Here is a 25,869-nt window from a genome sequence, read left to right as displayed (position 1 = left end):
ATAAAAAAAAAAGTCTGGTTTTCGTTGACTTGCCCTAATTTTACTGAATTACCCACACGACGGTTAAGGCTATGTGCACATATATCCGGCCCAATTTCAGATACCAAAAGGCCCAATTACTTTGCTCGAATGTTCTATTACTCTAGTAGAGTCACAAGGGTCGAATAACCGACATTATTAAGTTTTTCACCCTATTTATATACATTGAGGTCTGTTAATAATCGTCTTCTTACCGACCTCACCTCACCCCGACGACGGTGATTTAGGGTTTTTATTTTTCGTGCTCATCAAGGCTCGCACGGGGCTTTTTAGGTTTTCCTCCTCTTAGATTTCGCTGTGCGTTTTGGGTTTGAAATCTGAAGCTATGTGGAACAACGATGGTGTGGCTTTAGCTCCTCCTGGTACCGACAGTTCAAGGATGCTGACACCGGCACAGCCCGCTGAGTTTCCTAATCGGAATCTTCCGACGGAACCGAATCTCGAGGAGGTGGAGGCGAAGCTTGAGAAGAAAGCCAGAGTATGGATGCAGCTAAATTCCAAACGGTACGGCGAGAAGAGAAAGTTTGGGTTCGTGGAAACTCAGAAGGAAGACATGCCACATGAGCACGTTAGGAAGATCATCAGGCGAGTTTCTATTTTTGTCACTATCGATTTCCCAATTTTAGGTTAGGGTTTACTTTGGGATTGAAATTTATTAACATTCTAATTGATTTAGGGCTCATGGTGATATGTCATCGAAGAAACACCGTCTTGATAAACGAGTGTATCTTGGAGCACTTAAGTTCGTCCCTCACGCTGTTTTTAAGCTCCTGGAGAATATGCCTATGCCCTGGCAGCAGGTACTCATTTAGTTTACAAGGATATCTATCTCGCTTTAGTTTTTTTTGTGCTCTGCTCAAAATTTTTATACTCAGATTCCTTCCAGGTCCGAGACGTGAAGGTCTTGTATCATATCACTGGAGCTATTACTTTTGTGAACGAGATTCCATGGGTTGTGGAGCCTAGTGGGTGGATGATAACCTCTCTCTCTCTCTCTCTCTTTACTTCTGTATATGTGCATTTTTGAATTTCTGGGAGTGATGGTTCTTTCCTTGTCTCTGGTTTTCAGTGGGGTTCTATGTGGATAATGATGAGAAGGGAGAAGAGGGATCGTCGTCATTTCAAGAGAATGCGTTTTCCACCATTTGATGATGAGGAGCCCCCTCTAGACTATGCTGATAACCTGTTGGACGTGGATCCCCTGGAGCCTATTCAGTTGGAGCTTGACGAGGAAGAAGATTCTGCTGTATACTCTTGGTTTTACGACCACAAGCCACTTGTGAAAACTAAACTGATCAATGGTCCAAGTTACCGGACGTGGAATCTCTCACTTCCAATTATGTCAACCCTTCACAGACTTGCAGCCCAGTTGTTGTCTGATTTGGTTGATCGCAACTACTTCTACTTGTTTGACATGCCATCCTTCTTCACAGCAAAGGCACTGAACATGTGCATACCAGGTTACACGATCGTCCTTCTCTGCTCTCTATATCTTATATATTCTTTTTGAGCTGCTGTCCTTCTGTTCTCTTTTTCTTATGCATTCCAGTACTTTTTTCCAGGCGGTCCTAAGTTTGAGCCTTTGCATCGTGATATGGAGAAAGGGGATGAGGACTGGAATGAATTTAATGACATCGACAAGCTTATCATTCGATCCCCTTTGCGAACTGAGTACAGAGTAGCTTTCCCCCATCTGTACAATAATAGGCCCAGGAAAGTAAAGCTCTGTGTCTATCACGTTCCTATGGTTATGTACATAAAGACTGAGGATCCTGATCTTCCTGCGTTCTATTATGATCCACTAATTCACCCAATAAGTAACTCAAATAACACTAATAAGAAACAGCGCCAAAGTAATGGTTTTGATGATGATGAGGATGACTTTGTGTTACCAGAAGGAGTGGAACCGTTGGTGAAAAACTCCCCACTCTACACTGACACTACAGCTGCTGGCATTTCATTGTTGTTTGCCCCTCGGCCTTTCAATATGAGGTCTGGGAGGACTCGGCGGGCAGAAGATATACCCCTTGTTGCAGAGTGGTTTAAGGAGCACTGGTAAGCTCATTTTTCTGATGCTACGTAAGTTCTCTTTCCCCTTTGAAATTTTCTAGTCAGTATTCTAACGTCTAGTGATCTCATTTATTGCAGTCCTCCAGCATATCCAGTCAAAGTTCGTGTTAGTTACCAGAAGCTTTTGAAATGTTATGTGTTGAATGAGCTGCACCATAGACCACCTAAGGCTCAGAGTAAGAAGCACTTGTTCCAATCTCTTGCAGCTACAAAGTTTTTCCAGAGCACCGAACTGGATTGGGTTGAAGTTGGTCTGCAAGTCTGCCGGCAGGGTCATAATATGCTGAACCTGTTGATTCACAGGAAGAGTTTGAACTACCTCCACCTTGATTATAACTTCAACCTCAAGCCTGTGAAAACTCTGACAACCAAGGAGCGGAAGAAGTCACGTTTTGGGAACGCTTTTCATCTCTGCCGTGAGATCCTCCGGTTGACAAAACTTGTAGTTGATGCAAATGTCCAGTTCCGACTTGGTAATGTTGATGCCTTTCAATTGGCTGATGGCCTGCAATATATTTTCTCCCATGTTGGCCAATTGACGGGTATGTACCGTTATAAGTACAGACTTATGAGACAAATCAGGATGTGCAAGGATTTGAAACACTTGATGTATTACCGTTTCAATACCGGTCCTGTGGGTAAAGGACCAGGGTGTGGATTTTGGGCTCCAATGTGGAGGGTATGGTTGTTTTTCCTTCGCGGAGTAGTTCCTCTTCTAGAACGATGGTTAGGCAACCTGCTTGCACGTCAATTTGAGGGGCGTCACTCAAAGGGAGTGGCCAAAACTGTCACAAAACAGAGAGTTGAAAGCCATTTTGATTTGGAGCTTCGAGCTGCTGTCATGCATGATGTCCTTGATGCAATGCCAGGTTAGCTCTTGCGTTTATAACGGATTTGTTTTTGTGTTGCTCAAGGATGGGATTGCTTTCCTTTAATTTTATCTCTTTTTTCTTGATTTTTGACTGTCCGCGTATGTGCAGAGGGTATCAAGCAAAATAAAGCGCGGACGATATTGCAGCACCTTAGTGAGGCATGGCGGTGCTGGAAAGCTAATATACCATGGAAGGTCCCTGGTCTACCTGTGGCAATTGAGAATATGATCCTCCGATATGTCAAGTCAAAGGCTGATTGGTGGACAAATGTTGCTCACTACAACCGTGAGCGTATCAGAAGAGGGGCTACTGTTGATAAGACAGTTTGTAGAAAGAATCTTGGACGGTTAACCCGACTTTGGCTAAAGGCTGAACAGGTTTGTAACTTGTCACAACTCATATCATCTTCATCATTGTTGCTTGATTCAGATGCTTATGAAGAGGCTCCGTTTATTGATCTGGTCGAATTGTTCTTATTTTAACAAACTGTTTTGATTATTCTTTTATTCTAGATTTTCTAGTTTGTAATATTTTCTCGTTGTAACATTTTTGCAGGAACGACAGCATAATTTTCAGAAAGATGGTCCATATGTCACTGCCGATGAAGGAATTGCAATATATAGCACCACTGTTAATTGGCTGGAGTCTAGAAAATTTTCACCAATCCCTTTCCCCCCGTTATCATATAAACATGACACAAAGTTGCTTATCTTGGCCCTTGAGAGACTGAAAGAATCATATAGTGCAGCTGTGAAGTTGAATCAGCAGCAGAGAGAAGAGCTTGGTTTAATTGAACAGGCTTATGACAATCCTCATGAAGCTCTAATGCGAATAAAGCGTCATCTTCTCACTCAGCATAGTTTCAAAGAAGTAAGTTGATTATTCACTTATTCTGGAGCAGTTTTATGAACATGCGTCTTAAGTCACTACATTATTCTGATGGTGATTACTTTTTTCTTTCTGCAGGTTGGCATAGAGTTTATGGATCTATATAGCCATTTGATCCCAGTCTATCAAATTGATCCCCTAGAGAAAATTACTGATGCCTATCTTGATCAATATTTGTGGTACGAGGGTGACAGGCGCCACTTGTTTCCCAACTGGATTAAGCCTGCAGACTCAGAGCCTCCACCGCTTCTGGTTTACAAATGGTGTCAAGGTATCAATAATTTGCAAGGCATATGGGACACAGGTGATGGTCAGTGTGTGGTGATGCTCCAGACGAAGCTTGAAAAACTCTTTGAGAAGATTGATCTTACAGTGTTGAACAGGTACATCTCTATAAAATGCATAGTGATTATATACATAAAACCTAGAATTTCCGGAGTAACACGTTCTTGTTATTTCTTTCAGCCTTCTTCGTTTGGTTCTTGACCCCAAGCTTGCAAACTATGTGACTGGCAAGAATAACGTGGTGCTGTCTTACAAGGATATGAGCTATACTAATACGTATGGACTCATTAGGGGACTGCAGTTTGCATCGTTTGTTGTTCAATTTTATGGACTAGTGCTAGATCTTTTGCTTCTTGGTTTGACTCGAGCGAGTGAAATTGCGGGGCCATCGCAGAGGCCTAATGAGTTTATGACCTATTGGGATACAAAAGTTGAGACACGTCATCCCATAAGACTGTATTCTCGTTATATAGACAAAGTGCATATAATGTTTAAATTTACCCATGAAGAGGCTCGGGATCTTATTCAACGTTATCTAAGCGAGAATCCTGATCCCAACAATGAAAACATGGTGGGATATAACAATAAAAAGTGCTGGCCAAGAGATGCAAGGATGAGGTTGATGAAACATGATGGTATGTTCCGTTTTTATTTTTTGATCGACCATCATTTATGCACCGAATGTTGTCTCATTATTTTTTCATCTTGCAGTCAATCTTGGTAGAAGTGTCTTCTGGGATATGAAGAATCGTCTTCCTCGGTGCATCACAACCTTGGAGTGGGAGAGTGGCTTTGTCTCCGTTTACAGCAAGGATAATCCAAACCTGCTTTTCAGCATGTACGCGTTTTGTCTAAGTTTTCAAGTCCAGCTGTTATAAATTAGCTAGGCCTTTGTTTTTGTCATAGTTTGGTAGTGCTGCTTATAGTGACTGGGGTTTGTATTCTTGCCTGCAGGTGTGGTTTTGAAGTCCGCATACTTCCAAAAATCAGGATGGGCCAAGAAGCTTTCAGCAACACGAGGGATGGGGTCTGGAATCTGCAGAATGAACTAACCAAAGAGAGGACTGCAGTTGCTTTTCTGCGGGTTGATGATGAACACATGAAGGTGTTTGAGAATCGTGTTAGGCAGATCCTTATGTCATCAGGGTCAACCACATTTACCAAAATCGTCAATAAATGGAATACGGCTCTGATAGGTATATCCTAAGCGCTTTTCTTCTGGTAGTACCGATGATGTTTAATAATGTTTGGCTAGCATGAAGCTGAGTACATTTATTTGTTTTGCACAGGCCTCATGACTTACTTCCGTGAAGCCACTGTGCATACGCAAGAGCTCTTGGATCTGCTTGTTAAATGTGAAAATAAAATCCAAACAAGGGTTAAGATTGGGCTGAACTCCAAGATGCCTAGTCGGTAAGAAAATGCGTTCTTACTATATATATTATGTTTAACGTATATAATTTTTTTGTAAACTTGATTGTTCTCTTTTCGTTGGTAGATTTCCTCCTGTTATCTTCTACTCTCCAAAGGAAATTGGTGGGCTTGGAATGCTGTCTATGGGTCATATTTTGATCCCACAAAGTGACCTTCGATACAGCAAGCAGACAGATGTTGGTGTAAGCCATTTCAGGAGTGGAATGAGCCACGAGGAGGATCAACTGATTCCTAATCTTTACCGTTACATACAACCTTGGGAAAGCGAATTTATTGATTCACAGCGGGTGTGGGCAGAGTATGCTTTGAAGAGGCAGGAAGCACAGGCCCAAAATAGACGGTTGACGCTGGAGGATCTGGAGGTAAGTATTTCACTTCTAATTTTGTTGCCTCTTTACGTAGTGTATAGTTCTGAGAAAAAAATCAATTTGCTAGCTTTACCCTCTTTCGCTAGTTTTGGAAGTAGCATTTTATGTGTATAGTTTTCACTGGTCTGGAAGTGTTGCCTTGTTCTCTTATGGAGGTGTACGAAGTTCCATAAAAGTTTGATTGGGAAGCTTGATGTTCGATTTGGAGTTTTAAACTCATGTTAAAAAATATTTGACAGGACTCTTGGGATAGGGGAATTCCTCGCATAAATACGCTGTTTCAGAAGGATAGGCACACTTTAGCGTATGATAAAGGTTGGAGGGTCCGGACCGACTTCAAACAGTACCAAGCCCTGAAACAAAATCCTTTCTGGTGGACACACCAGAGGCATGATGGTAAACTGTGGAACTTAAACAATTATCGAACTGATGTCATCCAAGCTCTTGGAGGGGTTGAGGGTATTCTTGAGCACACCTTATTCAAGGGAACATAGTGAGTTGCCTTTTCGTTTGTGCTCAATTAATTATGACTTTTTTCACATAAACATTTGATGTTTTCTTGCTCACAGCTTTTTCCTTACCCTTCCGTATCAATTTTTCTAAATTCTTTTTCTTTCCATGAACCCAGCTTTCCGACATGGGAAGGTCTTTTTTGGGAGAAGGCATCTGGTTTTGAGGAGTCGATGAAATATAAGAAGCTGACAAATGCCCAGAGGTCTGGGCTGAACCAGATTCCGAATAGAAGATTCACGCTCTGGTGGTCGCCAACAATTAATCGAGCGAATGTGTATGTGGGTTTCCAAGTCCAGTTGGATCTGACAGGAATATTTATGCACGGAAAGATTCCTACTCTTAAGATATCTTTGATTCAGATATTCCGTGCCCATTTGTGGCAAAAGATCCATGAGAGTGTTGTTATGGACCTTTGCCAAGTACTGGATCAAGAGTTGGATGCGTTGGAGATAGAAACTGTGCAGAAAGAGACGATTCATCCACGGAAGAGTTACAAAATGAATACCTCTTGTGCTGATGTTCTTCTATTTGCTGCCCATAAATGGCCAATGTCTAAGCCTAGTCTAGTGGCTGAATCAAAGGATATGTTTGATCAGAAAGCAAGTAACAACTATTGGATAGATGTTCAACTTCGATGGGGAGATTATGACTCCCATGATATTGAACGCTATACTAGGGCCAAATTCATGGATTACAACTCCCATGATATTGAACGCTATACTAGGGCCAAATTCATGGATTACACAACTGACAACATGTCTATCTATCCATCTCCGACAGGTACGTTATTGTTTTTTCCGAACTCTTATTTTTTATATTTTTCTGCAGTAAGTTTCATATTTTGATAAAACCCTTGCAGGTGTTATGGTTGGGCTTGATTTGGCCTACAACTTGCATTCTGCCTTTGGTAATTGGTTCCCTGGTTCAAAACCGCTGCTTGCTCAAGCAATGAACAAGATCATGAAGGTACTAGAACTCTTTCGTGGTGTGTTTTTTTATTAGGCTTTTACATATGTGACTCTTATTGTTTGTGCTTTTAAATTCTACAGTCAAATCCCGCTCTATATGTGTTGAGAGAGAGGGTAAGGAAAGGTTTACAATTGTATTCATCTGAGCCTACGGAGCCATATTTGTCATCACAAAACTATGGTGAAATATTCAGCAATCAGATCATATGGTTCGTTGATGATACCAATGTGTATCGTGTCACAATCCACAAGACATTTGAAGGAAATCTGACAACAAAGCCAATCAATGGTGTGATTTTTATATTCAACCCAAGAACAGGGCAACTATTCCTAAAGGTAGTTTTCCCTCTCCCATGCATTCCATTACTAACGTGCATATGCATTGTAGTATGTAACCACTGTTTCATCTTATAACTATAATAACACCCATTGGAATCTTTGTCCCACTAGATCATCCATACAAGCGTTTGGGCTGGTCAGAAGCGCCTTGGTCAGCTAGCGAAATGGAAAACTGCAGAAGAGGTTGCTGCACTTGTCCGGTCTCTCCCTGTTGAAGAACAGCCAAAACAAGTTATTGTGACTCGTAAAGCAATGTTGGATCCCCTTGAGGTTCATCTGCTGGATTTTCCAAATATTGTTATAAAGGGAAGTGAACTCCAGCTTCCATTCCAGGCTTGTCTTAAAATAGAAAAATTTGGTGATCTGATTTTGAAGGCCACAGAGCCGCAGATGGTCCTCTTCAATATCTATGATGATTGGTTGAAGACTATTTCTTCGTACACCGCCTTTCAAAGACTTATTTTGATCCTTCGTGCTCTTCACGTAAATAATGAGAAGGCAAAGATGTTATTGAAGCCCGACAAATCTGTAGTCACTGAGTCACATCACATCTGGCCCTCTCTCACTGACGACCAATGGATGAAGGTAACCCTTGTGCCACCTTTGAAGTAGTGTTTCATTGTATTCACTGATTAGACTGCCTGATCTTTACATCTGCAGCTTCTACTTTTTGAATTAAATTATATAGCTCTTTTCTTTATTCAGTGTAGTTATCCCCCTTCCTGACTATCATCTGATCTGATGATTCACTGTTATATTCAGGTGGAGGTAGCTCTTACAGATCTCATTTTTTCTGACTACGCGACAAAGAACAGCGTGAATACGTCAGCTCTGACGCAGTCAGAGATCAGAGATATAATACTTGGTGCGGAGATTACTCCACCCTCTCAGCAGAGGCAACAGATAGCTGAGATTGAGAAACAGGTACTTGTAACTGCCACTCATTTCAAAGGTTCTAGGAACAGGATATTTAGAGATTAGTTTTATATTGGTTACCCTAAAAAATATGTTTCCTACTGCAGGCAAAGGAAGCTAGCCAGCTTACTGCAGTCACGACAAGATTCACAAATATTCATGGTGATGATCTGATTAGCTCCACCATTACTCCGTACGAGCAGTCTCTATTCTGTTCCAAAACAGACTGGCGTGTACGCGCAATTTCAGCTACTAACCTCCACCTCAGGGTCAACCACATATACGTGAACTCAGACGAGATAAAGGTACGAAGTTCAAATTCGCTCAGACTCACTTATTCAAATTAAGTAAGTAGAGTGTCCCTAAAACGTATTTGTTTGTTGTTCCCAGGAAACCGGATACACGTACATTATGCCAAAGAACATATTGAAGAAGTTCATATGCATAGCAGATCTTCGAACTCAAATTTGTGGATACTTATATGGGATGAGTCCCCCAGATAATCCCCAAGTGAAGGAAATCCGTTGCGTTGTGATGGTGCCGCAAAGGGGAACTCACCAGCAAGTTCACCTGCCGTCAGCTCTTCCAGAGCATGATTTCTTGGATGATCTAGAGCCCTTGGGATGGATGCACACACAGCCTAACGAGCTTCCTCAGTTGTCACCAGAGGTATGCATAGATACATACACATTCTTTCCGAATTACAGACTTTACACTCAACAACTAATTTTTTTTGTCATGGTTTGCTATAGGATGTGACATCTCACTCCCGTGTTCTGGAGAATAATAAGAAATGGGACGGAGAAAAATGCATCATACTGACATGCAGTTTCACTCCTGGTTCCTGCTCTTTGACATCATACAAGCTGACGCAAGCCGGATATGAATGGGGACGGTTGAACAAAGACACAGGCAGCAATCCTCAGGGTTACCTTCCTACCCACTACGAGAAGGTTCAGATGCTCTTGAGTGACCGCTTCTTCGGCTTCTATATGGTCAGAACACACAGAGTAACCCTTGATTGTTGTGTTTTGTCCTTGTTTTGATATTTTTATTATATGTAGTATTGAAATGAGACACATTGTTGAATGATAGGTTCCTGAGAACGGACCATGGAACTACAACTTCATGGGAGTGAAGCACACGCTGAGCATGCAATACAGCTTGAAACTCGGAACCCCGATGGAGTTCTATCACCAAGACCATCGACCCACTCATTTCCTAGAGTTCAGCAACATGGAGGAGGATGGTGGTCATGACCCCGATCGTGAGGACACTTTTGCTTAAGACATATGATTTAAATTAGTGTGCAAATTGTTGTGGAATGAATTGAATGGCGAGATTGAAAAGATAATTAACCTCCATCAGCGTATGTAGTCTTTCTTTGGACAAAAGATCTTCACTATATCATAATATACTGTATATTAAAGATCTGCACATTTTGATTCCACTTATAAACAGTATGTGAGGTTATAATTGTCAGTATGATGCTAATCTTTTTAGATGATAATTATCATCTTTTTTCAGAAATGTGCCTTGGTAAGATTACTTCGATTATATACAATTTCGCATACATGCATTGCTGATTTTTGTTCATTGTTGATTCAAATACCATCTTGTTCAAGCTTTGATATTTTGGGCATGCCGCCAAACCAGAGTACCTTTTTATTTATCTATAACATGACCCCTTGCTCTTGTGATTCTGTTTTACTTTTTGCCATTTGTACAATTTAGAGCCAACTCTTTTCAATTGTTTAAAATGTTGATGAACACATTTTGATTGGTTTTAAACAGAAAGTAATGCTCAAATACTATGTATACATTTGAATTTCTTCTGATAATTGAATTACTCTGTTAAATTAGTTCTTGTTGTCGTCGTTAGAAAAGTCAAAATCTAGCATTCTGAAAATTCCCAACAAAATATGTCTTCCTATATGCGCTTTTATCATTGATCACACTCGATTTTTGTGGTGAGACCAATTGAGAAACTAACCGATGAGATGTCTCCACATTGTTTTACTTTTGTTGGATCTAAGTACTGTTCATATTTCAAACCATCCGTAAAATTTGGACATCAACCTTTGTGTTTACTTCTAGAAGTAGTAAAAATGATCTCTTCGTCCATGGGTCCTTTACATTCATTATATCTCTGGCAGTTTATGTAAACAATGCAGTTGTATGCTCAGAGAATATGTCAACATCCAGATCTGGATTAGTCGGGATATTTTAAGTACGTCGTCTCATTTTTAAGGAAAATAAAAAATAAAAAATAAAATCTACATAATACAATTTTCGATTTAATCAATGTGGAACCATATACAGTTCACATATTTATCGCATGTCACCTAACAAAATAATAATACCGCAAAACTCACTCCATGTGGGACTATGTTCTTGGTTGCCCGCCCCAATATTAGATTTAAAAAAAAAACAATTACTTGCTACTTTTTTCTACATGTATATTTATTGCTACCTAAGATAGGATTTTTAAAAATTTATATAAAGATAGGGTATATCTTTCTTAATCATATATACGATTCTTTTTAGCAGTAAATCTTTTTAACGTCGATTACATGTTTTTTTACTAAAAGTCAATGTGTGCTTTGATGCTTTCTATAATATAATCTGATTATTCTTTTATAATATTTATTGCGTTGATAGGTTTAAACTCAAATAAACTTGAAGATGATTAATTATACCGGAAGATATGAATATAAAACTTTCAACTTCAGCCTCTTATTGTACAACTGTCCAAAGTCATCGTATTAATGGGCGTGGATGAGTAGGTAGAGCTTTAATATGGCAGTATTGGACATAATGATATGATGATATCTCTCACATATCATTTGACTTAAGTCACTTAACCATAGTACCAATGAAGAAAAAGAAAGAAAAACATTAATCCAATTTTATTCCTAGTTTGCATTGTAAGTTTGTAACACCTGAAACGCAAACCGAACTATAATTAATCGTTTTCATACATATATATAATCACGTCCTCGATTTGAATTTATAGTCGGACTAGCTAATTTGCATACACCTAATTTAGTCGGACTAGGCTTGATAATTGTTGTTATCTAATTGCTAGGCTTTTCGTGTTTCTTAATTAAGTGTTCTTCGTGTCTTCTTTCATTTCGAACAAAACGAAATTTCACCAAGAAAGAACAACTACTAGTAGGTTTTTGAGCTGGCTGCATTGATTGAAGGGCCTTGCCAACTTCAAAGTCGAAGTAGATTGATGATAAATATTAACTTCTCTCTCCGCTAACCAATAATGCCAATAAATCAAGCCTCCTGAATCCTGATCCCTGACCAATTTCGTTACTTTATACTTTTTTTTTAATAATTAATATACGCGCGGTTCGTTAGTGAAAACGGTAGATCATGGCTGCATGTCGTACATAAACTCAGTGTGTATATATATATATACATGAATCATTTCTAAAAATTAAAAAAAAATATATTTGTTAGTAGACAAGAACTACAAGCCGACAAGTAGTGTGACTATCTTTTTTTCTTCCACGAACATTTAAGTTTCTCTTCTAACCATAATGTGGTGACTCGATTCAATTTTCGGTTATATATACACGCACTTTTTAGTTCATTTTTTATTTTTTTGTTTCTTTTTCAGATAAACCTATATAGCTTGTGTGCGAGAGGGAAAAGAAAAAAAGTTACACAATACATGCATGTTCATCCTGCATGCAAACTCTATATACCAATAAAATTAACCATATATATTTGCGGATCTCCCTGTGGCAAAAAAAAAAGTTTCTACGCATGTGTCTCGTGCAATATCGTTGATGAGAGAAACAAAAAGTAAATTTGAATGCCGTTGTCGTATTAAGGAAAATCAAAAAAAGTCAATAGGCTTCAACCACCCTGCATGAAAAATATCATAAAGTACCTTATAGACGAAAGTAACAACGATAAGATGGACCATACATTGATTTAATAAATGATACAAAAATAATAGAACCGCCGAATCCAATTATTGTTGGTAAAGAAATAAAAAGAGGTTAATTAGGAAGTAGTAATTATTAAGATCCCAACTTCAAAAAAATCTTTGATAATATGACCATTATATAAACGAGTGGAAGACTCGCTATAATCATATCACCTTCTCCCACTAATACTCTATATATATCATATAGTTTCTTTCTTCTTATATACTTTAAATTTTCAGCAAACGAAAGACAAAGTGTGTCAGAGATCTCAGAGGGTGTGAATCCCAATGAGGATCTTAGCCGAACCTCGAGGTTCGGTTCCGTGCCTCCTCCTTCTCGTGTCGGTTCTCTTATCAGCGAGTCTCTCAGTCGCTCGTGTCGTCGAAGTTGTCGGTTACGCCGAGAGCAAGATCAAAAACCCCCATGCATTTTCAGGCAACTTTATAACCCACATTAAGAACTTATATAATGTATATATAAATCATTTCCTTTTTTTCTTCTTGTGATTGTTTGATCAACGTGACTGTGATATAATTTTGTTATAGGACTCCAAGTGACGATCGATTGTAAGGTGAATAAAGGCCATTTTGTTACAAAAGGTTCGGGAAACATTGACGATAAAGGAAAGTTTGGTCTTAACATTCCTCATGACATTGTCTCCGACGACGGAGCATTAAAGGAGGAGTGTTACGCTCAGCTTCACAGCGCGACAGGAACCCCTTGTCCGGCTCACGATGGCCTTGAGTCAACCAAGATTGTGTATATATCCAAATCCGGGGATAAACACGTTTTGGGTCTCAAACAAAACCTGAAGTTTTCACCCGAAATATGCGTTTCGAAATTCTTCTGGCCTATGCCTAAGTTGCCTCCTTTTAAGGGCTTTGATCATCATTTCCCTTTACCTCCGCCTTTGGAACTTCCCCCTTTTCTCAAGAAACCATGTCCACCTAAATACAGCCCTCCTGAGGAGGTTCCACCCCCGGTTCCCGTTTACGAACCGCCACCAAAGGCAGAGGTTCCGCCTCCGGTTCCGGTTTACGATCCACCGCCAAAGAAAGAGGTTCCACCACCTGTCCCCGTTTACAAGCCACCACCAAAGGTAGAACTTCCACCGCCGATTCCTAAGAAGCCCTGTCCACCTAACCCGCCGAAGATTGAGCACCCACCTCCGGTACCAGTTTACAAGCCACCGCCAAAGGTAGAGCTTCCACCGCCCATCCATAAGAAGCCATGTCCGCCAAAGGTGGAGCACCCACCTCAGGTTCCGGTTTACAAGCCACCGCCAAAGGTCGAGCACCCACCCACGGTACCGGTTTACAAGCCACCGCCAAAGGTCGAGCACCCACCTACGGTTCCGGTACACAAGCCACCGCATATCCCGAAGAAGCCATGTCCGCCTAAGGTCGAGCTTCCACCTCCGGTACCTGTTTACAAGCCACCACCGAAGAAAGTTGACCCACCGGCGCCGGTTCCAGTACACAAGCCGCCACCAAAGATAGTGGTACCACCGTCGGTACCAATCCACAAACCGCCGAAGAAACCGTGTCCCCCGAAGATAGAGCTTCCACCGCCGGTTCCAATATACAAGCCGCCGCCGAAGATAGAGCATCCACCAATCTACATACCACCTGTCGTGATCCCGAAAAAGCCGTGCCCTCCGCCGGTACCAGTAGTGGTGATTCCAAAGAAGCCATGTCCGCCACTTCCACCGCTTCCTAAGTTTCCGCCTCTTCCTCCAAAATACATTCACCACCCCAAGTTCGGGAAATGGCCTCCGTTGCCTTCACACCCTTGAGAAACTTCTTATAATATAATACGTATATATATATATATATGTACGTATACTTGATGTATAATCAAAGTGTTACCTTTTTAAATTGTTATCTTTGCATGTGTTTAATTTTCTCTTTTGTTGATGGCTTTTTATATATCGCTGAGTTATCTTTTCTGTGTAGACGACTGTTTGTTTGTTTATATTCCCAGCAATCTTCCAACAATAATATATTTGATAATGATACGTTTCTCTTTCGTTATGAGATGAGTTCAGCTTAAGGCCGTGATCATATATGTTACATATATTCAACATTATAAGTCAGAGGTATGTAAAATGAAGTTTGATAGTAAGAAAAGAACATATTGATGGTCAAAACTCAAAAGTGAAAATCTCTCATTAGATTAGTTTATACGTGCGTCAGTGCGTGCATGAGCGTATTTTGGTATTCGACTCATCACTAAATCAACCGTACGTTGTTGTAACAAAACCCAATAAATAATTTGGTATTCGACTTTCCCATGGATCCGAAAATATTGACTAACATAAAATTGTGGGAGGAACATCCAATGGGCTTTAGGCCTTTAGTATTCGTGGCCCAAAGTGAATTATTTTTTTATTTTGAAAAGCGCCAAACAAAAAAAATTAAAATCTAAAAAAAAAATCACAAATACTGTATTTTTTCATCTCTCGTCGTCTCTCTCTAGGCTCTAGGGTTTAAGCGCTCTGGAACTGGTCTTTCACTAAGCTCTTTCAATGGCGAACCCTAAATCCGTCGATCCGTCTCTCTGGTGGGATCCCTTTGACTCTCTTCTCACCGGCCTCGAGAATGCTTCTCTCTCTGATGACCTTCCTCAACCCATCGTAATCTCTCTCTTCCTCTTCGTATACTTATGGGTCTTATTTTGGGTGCGTGCGTAATATAAGGTTTGGTTTGCAATCTCAATTTCAGGCGAAGAAGTTAGAGGAAAACCACGCGTGGTTCGTCGGAAGTGTGTCGATGTTCAAGCCACCGAGTGAGAAATCAAAAGAAGCTTTGAATTCGCAAGTGGTCAAGATTAAGGAGCACCAGTTGGTCATAAAGCCCGAATTGAAAGACAAAGCACTTCGAATCAGCTCCCATCTGGTTAGTTTCTCTTTCTTCATTCTTTAATTTCACTATATTGTATTGGCCTCAAGCCATGTAGATTTGTAAATTATACACATTCTTATCATTCGCTTCATGTATAACCTGTGCTTTGATTTCGAATTATTGCTACCTTGACCAAGGCTCAGGGGTATGAGTGATAATGATTATATAAGTTATGTGGGCAACAACACCTTTTTTTCTGACATTTCTGTAATCTGGCCAGAATCTAGATGAAATCCAATCTTATATCCTCGTGGAAAGATCTGTGGATCAGGAATATGGAACCTCTGACTCCGTTGCTCAAGATTTCATTGACGTGGTTAGTAGCTCACGTGTCTCTGCTTCCTTTCAAAATTCTTTGTGGTTATTTACGTTATATTCTTTGTAGTAAGTTCTATAGCTCATTATAGTGAAATGTTGCTGCTGTCCTATGTTTTTTACCAATGACTTTACTTTATTTCTTCACCTTTCCTGCTAACTCTTTTGTTGTCCTTCTGTTCCAATGCTATTCTTGAAGATACTGCTTCAGTATTACATAGAGCGCCAGTGCCTACTAAAGTGTACAAAGCGTATTCTCATACATTCCTGTAAGTTGTGATTTTGTTGTTCCCTATTTTTCTACTCTCTCCTAGTTTCAAACGTCTCAACACATGTGGGCATCTATAGTTGTATATACAGTTGCTATTAACAAAACAAAAGCTTATTTTCCGATGGTGGGGATACACTTATAGAATTTCACCCACAATAATGTCCATTTTCTACTGCTTTTTGCGTTTGCACAGTATATGCGGCAAGAGAGGAAAGTGCAATCAGGGAGGAAGCTGTAAAGCTGATCTCAGATGGGCTTGAAAGACGACAATCATCAGTTCTTGAGGACCTTTTGTCCTCTTGTTTTCCACAGAATATGGTATGTGTTCTGAGTCCAAGCCCTTCTTTACATCTCATTTGATCTGATGTTAAGGCACTGCTTCTATCATTTCAAATCACATTTCTGGTCCATATCTGATTTTATCTAGATTTTATTTTGGTAGGATGTCAATCTATTCACTTTGTGGGCGGAGGAGACACTAATTGAGAACAATTTGATTTTGGATATTCTCTTCCTTCTTTACCATGAATCTTTTTGCACTTGTAATGGAGAAAGATGGAGAAAACTGTCTTCGTTCTATAAGGTATCTCGAGTCACTAGCCACATGCCTGAGACTGGTTCCATTTTTTCTGTAACCAACCTTATTTACTTATAAGTGCTGTGTTGCAGGGGATTCTTTCAGGTTCATATAATTTTAGAAAGCTGGCTGTGTCAGCTGAAGCACAACATTCTGCATGTCGTGTGCAAATTCTGTTGCTGATGATTCTTATAGACACGTTGGATATGGAGAATATGTTACAAATGGTTCACGACGGAGTACCTTTCAGGTATGTTTAACTAATTCACGAGGAAAAGTGCACAGATAAAGTTACAACTTTCTTCAAATAGGATACAAAACCAGCAATTTGCCTAATCCTACTTTCTCCTGAATATCTGTCGATTTTGCCTAAAGTTTCTGTTTTTCTTGTAAGGTCTGGAACTTGTGTCTTTTCCATTGTTGATGTCCAAGAGATGGATGCAACAATCTCAAGCCTCAACACTTTTGAAGTAAAAGAAGCAGGACCCCTCGTCCTGGCATGGGCAGTCTTTCTGTGTCTTATATCATCTCTTCCTGGGAAGGAGGAAATTCCTTTCCTGATGGTATGAAAGTGAGACTACTTCCATTATCTAGTCAGAAGATACATATTATTCATGTATATGTATTTAATTTTACTTGATTACCAGGATATTGATCACGTGAGCTATGTTCAACAAGCTATCGAGGCAGCATCCTTGAGTTATTTCCTTGAAATCCTTCAAAGTAATGTGCTGAATGATTTCGATGTAAGTTAAGAGATTAAAATTCCAGATACCGAGCTTAACTTTGCGTTTTCTTGAAAGTGGCACTTATTTCTCTATTAATCAATGGTGTGACTTTTACTTTACCAATCCTCTACAAATTTTCTTCATGTTATCCTCCACGAAGTTGATTCTGTCATTATTATCCACTTTTCCAGGGACCAGTCTTTGGTTATCGTAGTGTCTTGAGGACTTTTATTTCAGCATTTATTGCGTCTTATGAGATCAATCTTCAGGTATAACTCCATTAATTGTAGATGATAAATTATATAATTATGAAGTGTTTCAAAATCTTACTCATCTCTACATTTTTGGCAGCTGGACGATGCCATCCTCGAGTTGATACTAGACATCCTCTGCAAGGTTTATCAAGGAGAGGTAACTTATATATGCATGTTGTGCCCAACTTTTTCCTCTATGTTACACATCCATAAATGCTCATTTTGTGCCTTAATTATTCAGGAGTCACTCTGTAATCAGTTTTGGAATCGAAAGAGTTTTGTTGATGGCCCTATCCGGTGTCTCCTCTTTGATCTGGAGAGTGAATTCCCATTCAGAAGTGCTGAACTCATTCGTCTCTTGTCGTCCCTGAGTGAAGGCAGTTGGCCTGCTGAATGTGTGTAAGTAGTACTTGGACAATACACTATTGTGTGCTTATGTACATTTATATGGAAATTTGCTATCTAGATGAGAGCAATGTTCTGCATCTAGGCAGGATACTCTGCATTCATCAATCTAAGCTTTCTTTCTTGTCTCAGTTAATTTTTTTAATTTACTGATTGCCAACCATCACCCTGCTGCGATCTGATGTGCTTTTTTTTTTTGTGTGCAGATACAACTTTCTGGATAAATCAGTCGGGGTATCAACTTTATTTGATATAACTAGTGACTCTCCGACGGATGATGCCTGCCAACTTGTTGAAACTTCCCGACCGGTGCATATTCCAGGTCTTGAAGGTTTAGTTATTCCCAGCAATACTCGTGGACGAATTCTGAAAATAATCAGTGAAAATACTGGCCTTGTACGGTGGGAGGTAAATGATATCATCATTCTTTGAAAATCCTATTCATAAAGAGACTCCTCCAATGTTATAATTTTTATTGCTGCTAATTGTTTTAGTTTGAGATATACTGATTTATGAAATACATTTTCCTTTCCAAGTATTCGATATCCGGCATAATTGTGTTGATCATCCGTTTGGCCAATGGACTCTACATTGGTAACAATCGTGAAGCTTTTGTGACTCTAGAGCTGCTTCGTCGAATGGTGACATTTAACAAGGTAACTGCATTGCTCCATTCTCATTTATTATGAAGTAGGGATTGCTTTAGTATTTGTACACCATGAGGTAGATATGGCCTTGTCTTCCTTTAAATCAATTCGTCTCTTGACTGTTTTCTCAATATTTGAAACTAAGGCTGTATGTCTGGACGCTCTTATGTCATAAAATATGTATCCTTATCTTTTCTCTGACCAGGTTCTGTAAATTGATTTCAGGCTGTATGTTTCTCCTTACTGAATATCAGCCACTTCTTTTATGTTCACGAATCTTATGTAAATGGGGAGATGGAAAGTGATGTGAGGTGAAGTATTTGCAATATATTTCTCTCTTACATCCTCTTTTCCAGAGTGCTTGATAATTATATATATTTTTTGTGTTTTTTTTTCAGGGTGGTTGATATAATTTGCAATTCAGTCAGAAGCCTGACTTATGACTCTGGTGGTGCAGCTGTGATGGCAATGGCTGTTGATATCTTAGCTAAACTTCTGCGATGGTAATATTTTGTGATGCTTATTCATTTCTATCTTGGTTATCAAATATTTTCTTCAGTATTCCTTTTCTAATAATATTATCCACCATGTGCAGTGTCTTTTCATATTATATAGTTTGGAACTTGGTATCAGTTCTTTCTGGAACATTGATGGCTAATTTTATTTTCTCTTCGAGCAGTTCCCCGTCAAATGTTGCTCCCATGGTCTTAAAGGCAAATATATTTGATATAACTTCAGGTTCAGACGTCCCTGACAGTGGCTACAATATTTCATTGAGGTTGGACCTCAAATATGACATACAATCTGCTCTTTCCTAAGTTGGTTCATTTTCTTATATATCTTACCCATAGTTATGTAATATACTCATTGTAGCTTACCATGCCTAGTAGATATTTGTTTTTCGTTTCATTTAGAATCATGGTTGTCCACAAGGGAGTAATATTTAACACATTGCCAACACTTCATTGAAAGTACTGTCTTGAAGCTTTTATTTGGAGGAATACATCTTTATTGAAAACACTGTTTTAAAGCTTTTATGTGGAGAAATACCTCTTTGTATAAACAAGGCTTAGATAGACAAAGCTGCATAATTTGTAAATTTTCTTCATCGTTTTGTGCATTCTCTGGCTGCATTCTAGACATTGTAGTTTGTGATGATCTAACTTCAATCTTACTCCTTCTGCTGTTTTAAAATTAAAGCGGAACATGGTCGCTCTCCGGGAAACTTGCAAAGATGATCTTGATTGACTGCGAGAAGAATGATACAAGCTGCCCATTGGTCATATCAGGCAAGTTTGCAGCAGAATTTTGCTTAGTGCGTAATCTACGTGATTGTGGGCTCACATTGTTGGAAATTTCTTAGTTTTCTGTATATTTATTTAGCCGCCTGTCTCATTTTTTCCATAATGTTATTTTTTTATTTTTTTGTATCTTGCAGTTCTGGAATTTACAATGCAACTTGTGGAGGGGGGACTAGAAAATGATGTAGTTTTTGGTCTAGTCGTTTTCTCGTTACAGTATATTCTTGCTAGTCATGAGTATTGGAAATACAATCATGGAAATATGCGTTGGAAAGTGACACTAAAGGTATGTTTTAATCATTAGCTATAGCTCCCCCTCTCTAGTTACCTCCTAACGACAGATTAGTTATAAGCTTATTGGAGTCATTGGATTCATAGCTCCTTTGAATATATATTTTCTGTCTTTTCCCTCGGTTTCTGCAGGTCATTGATGTGATGAGAACATGTCTCAGATTCAGTAAGTTGTCCACAAAGCTGAGGGATGTTCTCCTTGATATTTTGCTGCATGATGCCTCTGTTCATAGCGCACTATTCCGGATCATTTGTACGACTACACAAACTTTAGAGGTTTGAATATTCTCTGGAATAGTCTTTCTTCTACTTTCCAAGGGTCTAATGTGCTTTAATTGATTTCATGATATGTTTCCATTGCGGCAGAACCTTTGTTCAAGCCGTTTTGTTGAACCCGCAGAGATTGAAGGATGGCAACTTGCTATAGTCTCCGTTTTGGATGTTTTGAACGTCACTCTCTCCCAATTTTCTGAGGTAAAAGCGTTGTCTTACCTCTAACCTTATTAAAAGCTTTTGCAAGTACAAAAAATAATAGATAGTAGCCATTGTTCACATATGAATATTGCTTTGGCTAGCTATATTTTCTGTAACACTGTTTCTCTCACTTGTATATGTGGGTGGTCATACTCGATTCCTTCCAGGCATTGTGGAATTTGATAGTTTGCGATAATTGTTGCAGAGTACACATTCTGCTCTCCCTGTATTTCATCAAGCCATGCTGTCCTCTACAACAAAACCGATCTCAGTTGTTGCAGCTGTCACATCACTGATTTCTTATTTCCGTAATCCTGTAAGGACTGCATCCAAATTCGTAGAAGTTGACGTTTTGACCAATCACATGTCTAAAAGCCAAATATTTTCTGCAGACGATACAGGTTTCTGCTGCTAGAGTGCTGTCAAAGTTATTTGCCTTGGCAGAATCATCACAACTCTATATAGTAAGTAATGCAGGCTTTGGTCTAGACAATAAACAGGTTAGAGTTATAACTTTCTTATCCGTTATCTCTTTATGTTCATGTAGTATATTCTGCTGACAATATGTAAGGATGAATGACGGTTTTATCTTTAGATTACAGATTTAAGAAATTCGGTTACCGAGATCGTACTTGATCTGTCGGGACAAAATGAAGATCTAGTCGTGGCGACCTTGAAACTACTAACTGTGGCGGCAAGATATCAGGTTGCTTCCCATTCTTTCTTTGATATACTTGTCACAGGCTTTTAGGACTATTTTAATTGCTGTTTGTGCTACGCAGTTGTGCATCTTGAAATCATTTAGATTCTCCAGTTTCTCCATACTGAAAAATTGTTTTATTTTAATATCCTTTGTCTTCAGCCTGCTCTTTTAGTCGCCATATTTGATTCAAACGAAGACTCAGATGCTGGCAACTTAAACCAGTCCGGCAAAGATGCCTCCTCAATTCCTGACCGGGCTTGTAAATCTCGCTTATTGCACACTATCCTGCAATACGTAGAGAGAGCAACCGATTTTGTTGATAGGTACTTCAAAGTACTTTTTAAATCTATCAATTAATCACTCTGAATTTCTCTATGAAATCTTCGAGATATTAGCCGGTAATATTTACGTTATGGTTTAACCTTCTCCAGATACACAAATATATTACTGGGTTTACTTGATTTCCTGAAAACCCTTTGGCAAGAGGCTGGCCAATACGCGAATATGCTGGAACAGTTTAAGGCATCAAAAAAGTTTTGGCAGCAACTTTCCAACATTATATCACAAGCGTCTAAGCTAAAAGATTCGACGGTTGGAAGTTTAGGCAATAAAGAAATTTCTAAATTGTTTGTGAAATATCAGTGTCAGTCTTCTGTTTTGGAAATTATGGCTTGCAACATGTTTTTGTACAAGAAATTGCTGTTTGCGGAGTCACTGAAAAAGCCATGTGTGGAACTGAAAGAGAAGAAAAATACTGCAGTATCTCCACCCAAAATAACTTGGACAGCTGATTCAGATCCCAAGGATATCTTTACAAAATGGTGTGACGAATCTGTTTTGGATGGGCTTATCCAGTCAGTTTCTTCTTTAGATGCTGAAAGTGAAATAAACTTCCAAGCAAAGGTACGTATTTCGTTGACCTGGTCGTCTTATTGAACTATGTTTATTGAAATTTATACGACGCGCATTTGTTTTACTTAAAAATACAAGCAGTAAAGTTTCACTACAGTTTACATCTTTTGCTTAGGTGCCTCCATCTTTCAGAAAATAGTAATTTAAAGTTTTAATTGTTGCTCATTTTTTGCATTGATAGGTTGCTGCCGTTTTACTTATTGTACATTTGATTGTGAAACTGGAAGCATCTGGCGCTGGAGCATTGTCTATGGTTTTAGTTGGGAAGATCAAACTCATATCAGAAATTGTATGTTCCTTCCTCTCTTTTGGCTCGATCTATTTCTTTTTGTTATTTCAATGCACTTTTCAAAGCCTTGTCATATCTGATTTTTGTGCCTGTTTAACAATATGCTGACAGCTTTGTGCTCAACCGGCTTTTTCTGAGTTGTTGGCGCAATATTCAAAACTTGGTTATAGGTAAGACCTTTGTTCCTTATGTTTTTTCTTTTCCAGCATGCCTTTGCTAATTTTCAGTTTCAGTATCGCATATATCTTTCTTAAATCTACAATTGACAACGCTTTTCCTTGTATCATTATTTATTCGTTCTCATGTCGCATTTTGCTTATAATCTATTGGGTTCTATTGCTAGTGGAGGAAAGGAGTTGATGCCTATGATTTTCAGCGATCTATACTGTCATCTACAAGGAAAACTTGAGGGTCGTGACATCCCAACTGGTCCATTCAAAGAGCTTTTCCAGTTTCTACTTGAGTCTAGCTTTTGGGAGATATATAAACAGAAAACTAATGAGGACGTAAATATGGCTTCGGGGGACTGTTTGTTTGACACTGAGCAAATAAGGGCTGAATTAGGCATTGATATATGGGATTTCTCTGAGTGGAAGACATCTAAAACAACAGCAGAGGAAATGTTGAGTTACATGCAGAGAGCAAACTCGATGGTTTTACTCTCAACTTCGCAGCTCTCTGTTTTGCATGCATTGATTTCCGTCTTGATACTTTACGAGGATAATGTAAGTTTCTATGTCCTAATTAAGCTTTCGGAGACTTATCGAATCATAATACATTTATGGGCTAGATTGTTCTTAGTTTCTACCATTGAATTGTTATAACTGATAGCTAACTAAAACTTTGCATGTCCCTCTTTTGGGATCTTAATTTATTATTTTTATACATCTAAATGTTACGCCTTATATGCAGTCTCTTGAAGAAACTGCAGCTGTTGAAAGGAAAATCCCTTCTCGAGTCACTCTTTCAAGCATTGATGGAGTATCTCAAAAATTCTACACCACAGTTGATTCACTTGCCTCTCTCTGGGATGCACCCAAGATTGTGTTTGATATTCTTACAGCACAGGCAGACTTGCTATCCCGCCTCTTGAAATCCGCAAAGAAAAATCTGTCATTATCTATATGTGCACTTGTCCTGAGAAATGTTGGGCCTGGCCTCAAAATCCTTGGTAGTTTGAGGCATTCAAATGCTATATTGAAGAAGACGATAAACCTCCTGCTTGAGGTGCTGCTCCTGGTTGTGGGTTTTGGTTCAGAAAACTCAAACTCGAGTGGGATGGGACATATGGTGCCAGCAAAAGATTTTGCAGAGATATCTGATGCTACAATTGGATTATTACCCCTTCTCTGCAACCTCATGGGGAATCCCGAGTACTTGGCTCTCTGCCTGACTGCAGTAGACCTGATTCTCAGAATTTTTTTGACGCCGGAGACATGGTTCCCTATTATACAGAGTCAACTCCGACTGCAGCATGTTATTCTACAACTTCAGGATAAGAAATCGACGGCATCTGTTTCAGCAATACTGAAATTTTTCTTAACTATCGCTCAAGTTCACGGCGGAGCTCAGATGCTTCTAAATTCTGGATTTTTCTCGACTTTAAGAGCTTTGTTTGTGGAGTATCCGGATGGAATGTCTACTTTGGTATCTGACAATGAAAAGGGCTCGCTGCTAGAAAAGACAGAAAAACCTCAGCATATCTGGGGAATCGGTTTGGCTGTGGTTACTGCCATGGTTCATTCTCTAGGATCTGGTTCTGCAGGGGCTGATATTGTGGAGAGTGTCATATCTTACTTTTTCTTAGAGAAAGGTTACATGATCTCGTACTGTCTCGCCGCACCAGATTTCCCGTCTGATGATCGTGACAAAGTGAGACCACGAAGTCAACGGACGTGGACTTCCCTTGCTTATCTGAGAGAAACCGAGCATACTCTCCTTCTGATGTGTGCATTAGCTAGCCATTGGAGATTATGGGTTAAAATTATGAAGGGGATGGATTCTCCATTAAGAGAAATGACTATACATCTCCTGGCCTTTATCAGCAAAGGTGCTCAACGCCTTAGAGAGTCTCAGAGCCAAACATCTCATCTGTTATGCCCTCCGGTAGTGAAAGAAGAGTTTGATTCCTGCAAAAGACCGTCATTCATCAACAGCAAACATGGATGGTTTGCCCTAGCGCCTATAGTTTGTGTTGGGAAACCCAAGATCACTGCTGTATCAATGTCGACTGCTCTAGTTATCAGGGGACATACAGCAGAACATCCTGGGTCTGTTACTCAATCGCAGTTTTCAGACTCGGTGGCAATACAGATATATAGAGTGGCTTCTGTCTTGTTGAAATTTCTGTGTTTACAAGCAGAGGGTGCTGTTAAACGGGCAGAAGAAGTGGGATATGTCGATCTTGCTCATTTCCCTGAGCTTCCAGAGCCAGAGATTTTGCACGGTCTACAGGTACAATAACTCGAGAACACGAACCGTTAATTACAGTTTTTTTTTTCTAATCTTTATCTGCGCCTGGTACTACAATGTATATTTTAAAATGCAGGACCAAGCCACCGCAATAGTTGCTGAGCTTTGTGATGATTACAGATCCAAAGAGGTTCCAGATGAAGTTAAGAAGTTGTGCCTTTTGCTGATCCAAACGACAGAGATGTCGTTATACTTGGAACTCTGTGTAGTTCAGGTTTGCAGGATCCATCCAGTTTTTGGCCGTGTGGATAGCTTCTCCAAAGACTTGAAAAAGCTAGTGAAAGGTAACAAACTGTTTATTCCCCACTCTTGACAATGCTATCTTGATGATCTGGTATTTTTGCATACTTATTTTTGTGTAACAACACTGCTGCTTGTTTTTTTTTTCTTTTGTCTCGATCAGCTGCTGAAGTGCATGGGTACTTGGAACTGTCCATGGATTCACTGAAGAAAATAGCTGTATTTCTGTATCCCGGATCGCTATAGGGACGAAACTAACATGAGAAGAAGATCCGAGAGGGCCAAGACTTGAATGCGGTACGTATGTTGTAGATTCCTCTAGGTGTGTGATTGAACCGGCTATTGTACCGATGGTATATGACTTACATGTTAGTCAATTATATAATATATATTCTTTTAAAATCATAGCCATAACTTTTAAAAATGTTGGGTTCATGTCTTGCATGGTG

At 39.4% G+C, this 25,869-nt stretch overlaps 3 protein-coding genes across 5 annotated transcripts; all 3 read left to right on the top strand.

The window, feature by feature from the left end:
* LOC104727471 (pre-mRNA-processing-splicing factor 8B) lies at positions 1-10,221 on the top strand. 2 transcript variants are annotated; one of them, XM_087471401.1, is made up of 24 exons: positions 1-624; positions 716-839; positions 926-1,008; positions 1,078-1,499; positions 1,602-2,094; positions 2,188-2,978; positions 3,090-3,358; positions 3,537-3,851; positions 3,948-4,252; positions 4,335-4,789; positions 4,866-4,992; positions 5,109-5,350; positions 5,444-5,567; positions 5,653-5,950; positions 6,196-6,449; positions 6,585-7,249; positions 7,329-7,435; positions 7,519-7,773; positions 7,888-8,361; positions 8,539-8,700; positions 8,799-8,996; positions 9,082-9,360; positions 9,444-9,686; positions 9,787-10,221. In XM_087471401.1, exons 1-24 carry the CDS (start codon positions 365-367, stop codon positions 9,976-9,978), a joined length of 7,137 nt encoding a protein of 2,378 aa, XP_087327527.1. In that variant the 5' UTR covers positions 1-364; the 3' UTR covers positions 9,979-10,221. The 2 variants fall into 2 exon arrangements, with proteins under 2 accessions (XP_087327527.1, XP_087327526.1); XM_087471400.1 differs by having other exon boundaries at positions 171-624; positions 926-1,004; positions 1,109-1,499.
* A 2,583-nt stretch (positions 10,222-12,804) lies between these two features.
* Positions 12,805-14,671, top strand: LOC104720790 (proline-rich protein 4). Its single transcript, XM_010438673.3, has 2 exons — positions 12,805-13,073; positions 13,184-14,671. The coding sequence occupies exons 1-2, from the start codon at positions 12,926-12,928 to the stop codon at positions 14,431-14,433; spliced, it is 1,398 nt and encodes a 465-aa protein (XP_010436975.1). The 5' UTR covers positions 12,805-12,925; the 3' UTR covers positions 14,434-14,671.
* Positions 14,672-15,056: 385 nt separating this feature from the next.
* LOC104727470 (uncharacterized) lies at positions 15,057-25,844 on the top strand. Of its 2 annotated transcripts, none has more exons than XM_087471397.1 (32): positions 15,057-15,273; positions 15,362-15,535; positions 15,762-15,857; positions 16,056-16,125; positions 16,321-16,445; positions 16,570-16,710; positions 16,797-16,954; positions 17,099-17,267; positions 17,352-17,450; positions 17,624-17,701; positions 17,784-17,843; positions 17,928-18,085; positions 18,298-18,499; positions 18,628-18,747; positions 18,964-19,049; positions 19,137-19,241; positions 19,418-19,516; positions 19,939-20,027; positions 20,177-20,325; positions 20,463-20,606; positions 20,697-20,804; positions 21,010-21,120; positions 21,197-21,304; positions 21,400-21,510; positions 21,667-21,830; positions 21,939-22,410; positions 22,601-22,708; positions 22,820-22,878; positions 23,052-23,433; positions 23,621-25,162; positions 25,257-25,464; positions 25,584-25,844. In XM_087471397.1, exons 1-32 carry the CDS (start codon positions 15,166-15,168, stop codon positions 25,664-25,666), a joined length of 5,886 nt encoding a protein of 1,961 aa, XP_087327523.1. In that variant the 5' UTR covers positions 15,057-15,165; the 3' UTR covers positions 25,667-25,844. The 2 variants fall into 2 exon arrangements, with proteins under 2 accessions (XP_087327523.1, XP_087327524.1); XM_087471398.1 differs by having other exon boundaries at positions 15,076-15,273; positions 17,099-17,275.
* Positions 25,845-25,869: the final 25 nt, after the last annotated feature.

This window comes from Camelina sativa, chromosome 11 (assembly GCF_030686135.1).
Source record: "Camelina sativa cultivar CO46 ecotype springtype chromosome 11, ASM3068613v1".
In the NCBI taxonomy this organism is placed as follows: Eukaryota; Viridiplantae; Streptophyta; class Magnoliopsida; order Brassicales; family Brassicaceae; genus Camelina; species Camelina sativa.
The sequence above is the reverse complement of the archived record's forward strand: the minus strand, read 5'-3'. Positions and strand labels throughout refer to the sequence as shown.

What these genes read in the sequence shown, in the direction of transcription:
- LOC104727470 (XM_087471397.1), top strand. Translation starts at nt 15,166, where the DNA reads ATGGCGAACCCTAAATCCGTCGATCCGTCTCTCTGGTGGGATCCCTTT. An exon ending in GTTGGAAAGTGACACTAAAG is followed by an intron (nt 20,326 to 20,462) that starts GTATGTTTTAAT and finishes CGGTTTCTGCAG; the next exon opens with GTCATTGATGTGATGAGAAC. An exon ending in TGATACTTTACGAGGATAAT is followed by an intron (nt 23,434 to 23,620) that starts GTAAGTTTCTAT and finishes CCTTATATGCAG; the next exon opens with TCTCTTGAAGAAACTGCAGC.
- LOC104720790 (XM_010438673.3), top strand. Translation starts at nt 12,926, where the DNA reads ATGAGGATCTTAGCCGAACCTCGAGGTTCGGTTCCGTGCCTCCTCCTT. An exon ending in AAACCCCCATGCATTTTCAG is followed by an intron (nt 13,074 to 13,183) that starts GCAACTTTATAA and finishes ATTTTGTTATAG; the next exon opens with GACTCCAAGTGACGATCGAT.
- LOC104727471 (XM_087471401.1), top strand. Translation starts at nt 365, where the DNA reads ATGTGGAACAACGATGGTGTGGCTTTAGCTCCTCCTGGTACCGACAGT. An exon ending in ACCTTATTCAAGGGAACATA is followed by an intron (nt 6,450 to 6,584) that starts GTGAGTTGCCTT and finishes CCATGAACCCAG; the next exon opens with CTTTCCGACATGGGAAGGTC. An exon ending in CAATGAACAAGATCATGAAG is followed by an intron (nt 7,436 to 7,518) that starts GTACTAGAACTC and finishes TAAATTCTACAG; the next exon opens with TCAAATCCCGCTCTATATGT.